Below are 6,594 nucleotides of genomic sequence, written 5' to 3'. Positions count from 1 at the left end.
AAAAATGTTAACTGACTGAGCACGGTGGCTCATGCCTGTAATCCCAGCACTTTGGGAGGCTGAGACAGGCAGATTGCCTGAGATTAGAAGTTTGAGACCAGCCTGACCAACATGGTGAAACCCTGTCTCTACTAAAAGTACAAAAATCAGCTGGGCATGGTGGCAGGCGCCTGTAAGCCAAGCTACTCAGAAGGCTGATGCAGGAAGAGCTCTTGAACCCAGGAGTTGGAGGCTGCAGTGAGCTGAGATCGTGCCACTGTACCCCAGCTGAAGCAACAGAGTGAGACTCTGTCTCAAAAAAACAAAAACAAAAAAAACCTATACATTCATGCTGGGCACAGTGGCTTATGCCTATAATCCCGGTACTTTGGGAGTCTGAGGCAGGAAGATCACTTGAGGCCAGGAGTTCAGGACCAAGCTGGCCAACATAGCAAGACCCTGTCATGCATTCACCCTCCTACCTCCCCTCCCAGGTCCTGAGCCCCTCAGGGGCAGGGACCAGGTCTGACTCATCCTGGATCCCAGTAGCTGGCACAGACGGGCTCACTGAATGAATAAATGAACAAAAGTATGAATGACTGTCGTGCCTGTGCAGGTAGATGGCACCCTATGCCATGACCTTGTTTACCCTGCCTGCTGGGGCCCTGCTGTCAGCTGCTGTGTGCTTGGGGAATGCAGACGTCCTCAAACACTGCTGAGCAGATTTGCCCAGCTTGCAGGATTCTATCAAGAGTCAGGCTCAGACTTGAGGCTCAGGCCCCCGACTTCATTGACAACTTTACGCAAGTTATTAACCCGGCCAACGCTCGCTTGCCCATCCTGAAGTGAAGGCTTTGTTGGGGTATTGTGAGAATGAAGTGAGAGGAAGCTTGGTGCCTAGCAAAAGCAAGTACTTAATCAATGTTAGGGCCAGGCACAATGGCACATACCTGTGATCCCAGCTACTTGGGTGGCCAAGGAGGGAGGGTTGCTTTGGCTCAGGAGTTTGAGACCAGCCCGGGCAACATAGCAAGACCCCATCTCAAAAAGAAAAATTAGGTACTACGATAATTAATGATTATTTTTCAATCAACAAGCATTCGGCAATGCCCAGCTTTTCTGTACCCTTGGAATCTTAAAGAAACAAAAAAGGGCCAGGTATAGTGGCTCCTGCTCATAAACCCAGCACTTTGGGAAGCCAAAGTGGGTGGATTACGAGGTCAGGAGATCGAGACCACCCTGGCTATCACAGTGAAACCCTGTCTCTACTAAAAATACAAAAAATTAGTCTAGCATGTTGGTGGGCATCTGTAATCCCAGCCACTCGGGAGACTGAGGTAGGAGAATTGTTTGAACCCGGGAGGCAGAGGTTGCAGTGAGCTGAGGTTGTGCCACTGCACTCCAGCCTGGGTGACAGAGTGAGACTCCATCTCAAAAAAAAAAAGATGTATGGGGTAAGAGCACTCCAGACAGAAGGACCAGTGTACAAAGGTCCTGAGGCAGAAAGGTGCTCTCTGTTCAAGAGCAGAGACCGGTTAGCTGGAGCAGAGGGAATGAGATGGGGCAGGGAGAAGACAAGGTCGCCGCTAGGAGCTCAGTCACGCAGGCCTCTGTGGGCTACTGTGAAGACTTTTGCTCTTACAGTCTCACTGGATGAGATGGGGGCTTTGTACTGTTTTGAGCCGAGGGGCAACAAGGTTTGAGTTAGTTCCAATAGGATCCTGCTGTCTGCTCTGTGGACAGGCTGATACCAGCAAAGTTGAGAGCAGGCTACTGAGATAGTCCCAGTGAAGTTAATGACTTGGACCAGGGTCGAGGCAGTAGAGGCAGTGAAAGTGGTCTGTTTCTGGGGATGGTCTGAAAGCAAGACTGAGTATTTGCTGGCGCATTGGGGAGTTTCATGTAATTCTTGTGCAGATTTGGCAGGAGAATTTCAGGCATGCTTTGCACAGCACCCGGTACCCAGTAAGGAAATTATTAGCATTGGTGCTTGCTGGAATCAAAATGCGGTCACAGCTCACCATTACCTTCTTCTTTTCTATGGGTAAACTGAGGCAGAAATTCAGGCTGGGTGGAACTCCGCAGCCTCAGCTGGAGACCCCATCTGGTTGAGGAATGTGAGGACACAGGCCCTCTAGACTGCCACCTCATGGCCCCAGCAGAGGGCACCAGAACTGCACAGGAAGTCTTGCTGTCTAAGCGTCTGAGCCAGGTCAGATGGCCCTAGCCAGACCTGCCAGGGTTTCATTCACTAACCTTTACTGAGCACCTACTGTAGCCCCAGTCCCAAACCTGGCTCTGCTCATGGAAGGAATTTCAGTGGAAACAGGTCCTGGGATGAACAAGGGCCTGGTCTGGTGACACCACTACTTCCATAAGAGGAGAGTGGGCGATGTGGATTATCAGCGGGGCAGTCTCGTTTCTGCTGCTATAACAGAATTCCATAGACTGGGTCATTCAGAAACAGCAGAAACTGATTTCTCAGTGCTCTGGAGGCTGGGAAGTCCCAGATCAAGGTCTTGGCTGGTTTGGTGTTATGAGGGCCACTTTCTGCTTCCAAGATGGTCTGTTGTTGCCTTGTCCTCACACTGCAGAAGGTGGAAGGGTGAAAGATGGCAGACCTAGGCTCATAAGCCTTTTGAAAAGGGCCCTCATCCCATCCTGGAGAGCTCTGCCCTCATGACTTAATCACATCACATTGGCGATTACGTTTCAGTATATGAATTTTGAGGGATTCATCCAGACCACAGCAGGAAGGAGAAAAGAAAGAGCCCCCAGATTGGAAGCCAGTTTAGGTTTGAGTCTCAGCCTTTCCCTTACTTGCTGTGTGACCTGGAGTAAATTTCTCAGCCTCTCTGAGTCTCCCATTCCACCCCAGGATTGTTGTGAAAACACAGGCAAATGGGTAGGAAAGCACCCGGCAAGGCGTCAAGTACCGCACCAGGAGGGGTGGGGTGGCAATTCCAGCATTGCTTGAACCAGAATTGCAACATCTTCTAGGGTTCTAGAATTTGGACTCTGAACCCAGTGAGAAGAATGAAATCAACTTTGGCATCAGTCAGCCGCTGATTGCCGTGTGGCCTGGGCGAGTCTTCTCATTCAACTTCACTGTCAGCCGGGCACTGTGGCCAGGCCTGTAATGCCAGCACTTTGGGAGGCTGAGGTGGGTGGATCACTTGAGCCCAGGAGTTAGAGACCAGCCTGGGCAACACGGCAAAACCTCGTCTCTACAAAAAAATACAAAAAATTACCTAGGTGTGGTGGCATGTGCCTGTAGTCCCAGCAACTCGGGAGTCTGAGATGGGAGGATCAACTGAGCCCAGGAGGTTGAGGCTGCACTCCAGCCTGGGCGACAGGAATAAGACCCTGTCTCAAAAAGAAAAAAGAAAGAAAAACAAATTAAATTAACTTTTCTCATCTGTAAAATGGGGGTGATCCCAGGGCCTGCTCCAAAGGGAATGAAACAAAGGTCGGAAGCGGTGGCTCAGGCCTATAATCCCAGTGCTTTGGGAGGCCAAGGTGGGAGGATGGCTTCAACTGAGGAGGTTGAGACCAGCATAGGCAACATAGTAAGACCCCTGTCTCTACAAAAAAAAAAAAAAAAAAATTAGCCTGGCATGTTGGCACATGCTGGTATTCCCTACTCAGGAGGCTGAGAAGGGAAGATCACCTGAGCCCAGGGGTTTGATGCTGTAGTGAGCTGTGATTGGCCTGGGTGACAGAGCGAGATCCTGTTTCAAAAAAGAAGAGAAAGAAGCATCCTGCGAGAGCCACGGCTTGATGCCTGGCAGCCTATAAATAAGAACTGCCAGGCTGCATGGATGCGAGGCCCAGTGCTTCCCTGTTCTCTGAGGAGGGGCATTAGGGACCCTGGGGCCCCACGATGGGCAGCAGGAGCGTTCCGAGGGAGGAAAGCCCACTGGTGGAGCGGGCAGAGGGGCGGGTGTGTGGGCTTCTGGAGCCTCAGGAGGAAGGGTGCAGGCTCTCCTGGCTGCACACGCCTCTGAGGCTGCCCTGCCTCCCCCAGGAGAGACCTTCCTGCCCTACTACACAGGCCGCGCCATTGACGGCATCGTCATCCAGAAAAGCATGGATCAGTTCAGCACGGCTGTCATCGTCGTGTGCCTGCTGGCCATTGGCAGGTAGCCGGCTCAACCCCACACCCTGCCCGCAGACCCCCGCCTGCACCAGGGAGGGAAGGAAGACAGGGGCCAGGGAGGCCCTGGAAATGCCCCTGGTGGGCCTGCCCCTCAGCCGGTCGCCCTGGGAACCAGCTTCCACACTGATTTAGAGCACCCTAGAACCACACCCTCTGGTCCCTGAAAAGGGCTTCAGTGCTCAGGGTTCCCCACTCATCCTCCCAAGCTGTTTTCCAAGCAGGAATCTGGTCCCAAAACAGTACCAGCTTTGTCTGAGCTGTTCTGGAAAGGCGAAGGGTCTGGCTGGCACATTTGGGTCTGTTGCCCCACCACTGTCCTCTTTGCCCTCACCTTGTGGGGGGCTCCTGCTGGGAATGAGGGGGACCCCATGGGGCGCCAGCCCTGGAGCAGGGCTGCGGTGGGGCTCCCACACCTGCCAGCAGCGGGAGGGGGCAGCCGGGTGTGGTCACTGGTCTGGAAGGACGTCGTGCTATAACATCTCTTATCTGCAATTAGCTCATTTGCCGCAGGTATTCGGGGCGGCATTTTTACCCTCATATTTGCCAGACTGAACATTCGCCTTCGAAACTGTCTGTTCCGCTCACTGGTGTCCCAGGAGACAAGCTTCTTTGATGAGAATCGCACAGGTTGGTCCTCCCAGTGCCCTAGGTGTCCTGGGGGTTGGCCCCGCCCCGGCGGGCTTGCCTGGCTCCGAGGAATGAAATGGACGTGTGGGTGGTCTCGGCCCTCTGCCTTCTCCTCCTGCTGTTAGTTCAGGCTGGAACACCCTGGGCTTGGCCTGTGTCCTGGGAGCTTGCTTGCTCACTGAGGTTTTGGTGTGGGCTGCGGCCTCTGTGAGGCCCTGGCCAGGCCACCCGAGCTCCCTGCAGGGGCCAAGGCCTTGCTTCCCATTGCCCTGTGGAAACCACCAGGGGCAGCACTACTCATGTCTGTGGCTGGCAGAAACCCCGCTCCCATGGGGGTCAGCGGGTGGGGGCCAGGGACCAGAACAGGAAAGACAAAAGAGTATCCACTGAAATCCAAGCTCTGAGACACACCGGCCTGGGCCCAAGCCCTGAGTCCTCCACTCACAAACTTCACTTCTCTGAGCCTCTGTTTTCTTGTCTGTAAAATGGGAACATTGATAGTAGCCACCCCGTGGGGTCCTTATAAAGCTCTTAGCCCAGTCTCCAACTTAGGTAGGAAGTATCTGTGCTTTCTGCCCACCACCAGCCAGCCTGTTACTTCTCTAGAAGGGAAAAGGAGTTACCCCCCTGCCAGTGATAAGGAGGAAACATAGCTTTGAAGTCTGGCTCAGTCACGGACAGGCCCTGTGACTCTAAGCGAGCCCCAGCCTCCTCTGCTGGGGCTCTCAGAACAGTGGGATGTCATGAAGCTTAAGCAAGATGCTGGTGACTGGGATTGGCTCAGAGTAGCCCTCGAGGGGTATCCGCTCTTCTCTCCCACCCCCAACCCCGCCCACAGGTAGGGAGGCCTGGCTTCCCAGTGTCTGTCTCAGAGGCCCCTTAGCGTCCCCCGCTGCCACCCCCGAGGCCCGGGTTGCTGCAGCGGGAGCTGAGCCACGTGTGTTCCAGGGGACCTCATCTCCCGCCTGACCTCGGACACCACCATGGTCAGCGACCTGGTCTCCCAGAACATCAACATCTTCCTACGGAACACGGTCAAGGTCACGGGCGTGGTGGTCTTCATGTTCAGCCTCTCGTGGCAGCTCTCCTTGGTCACCTTCATGGGTTTCCCCATCATCATGATGGTCTCCAACATCTATGGCAAGTACTACAAGGTAGGCCCGCCTCGTCCCTGCTGGGGGCTATGTGCCCTGGAAGCCCCCAAACATCCCCTTAGGAGGGGCCCAAGGCCACTAAGGGCTAGCAGAGGACTGTTTTTTGTTGGTTGGTTGTTTTGAGATGGAGCCTTGCTCTGTTGCCAGGCTGGAATGCAGTGACACGATCTTGGCTCATTGCAACCTCTGGTTTCCTGATTCAAGTGACTCTCCTGCCTCAGCCTCCGAATAGTTGAGATTACAGGCACGCGCTACCACACCAGGCTAATTTTTGTATTTTTAGTAGAGATGGGTTTTCACCATGTTGGCCAGGATGGTCTCGATCTCCTGACCTCGTGATCTGCCTGTCTCGGCCTCCCAAAGTGCTGGGGTTACAAGCGTGAGCCATCGCACACAGCCTGAGGACTGGTCTTGAGGCTGTGTTTGCATTCATTCATTCATTTGTTCGCTCATCCAGTGAGTAATTATTGAGCACCTGCTATGTCCCAGGCACTGGGATACATCAGTGAAACAGACAAGGCTCCTGCCTTCCTGGAACTTACATTCTAGTGGCAGAGACAGATACTAGGTACCAACAGCCTAAAGAATGAGAATCCACAATACATAAAAGAGGGTCAGTGCTAAGGAGATACATGAAGTGAGGAGGAGAGGGATTGGGAGCATCAGGGGTGGTTG

The 6,594-nt window shown here is 53.6% G+C and overlaps 1 protein-coding gene across 3 annotated transcripts in view; it reads left to right on the top strand.

Annotated features, from left to right (window-relative positions):
- The window catches only part of ABCB9 (ATP binding cassette subfamily B member 9), a 37,749-nt gene that overhangs the window by 9,686 nt on the left and 21,469 nt on the right, over positions 1-6,594 (top strand). For all 3 annotated transcript variants that reach the window (XM_037744230.1, XM_017544356.2, XM_017544354.2), the window contains exons 3-5: positions 4,007-4,121; positions 4,635-4,765; positions 5,714-5,919. In XM_037744230.1, coding sequence (XP_037600158.1) covers positions 4,007-4,121; positions 4,635-4,765; positions 5,714-5,919 — 452 coding nt within the window. The remainder of the gene's footprint in view (positions 1-4,006; positions 4,122-4,634; positions 4,766-5,713; positions 5,920-6,594) is intronic.

Source organism: Cebus imitator, unplaced genomic scaffold (genome assembly GCF_001604975.1).
Source record: "Cebus imitator isolate Cc_AM_T3 unplaced genomic scaffold, Cebus_imitator-1.0 Scaffold169, whole genome shotgun sequence".
Taxonomy (NCBI): Eukaryota; Metazoa; Chordata; class Mammalia; order Primates; family Cebidae; genus Cebus; species Cebus imitator.
Note: the sequence above shows the minus strand (reverse complement) of the source record. Positions and strands in the feature narration are given on the sequence as shown.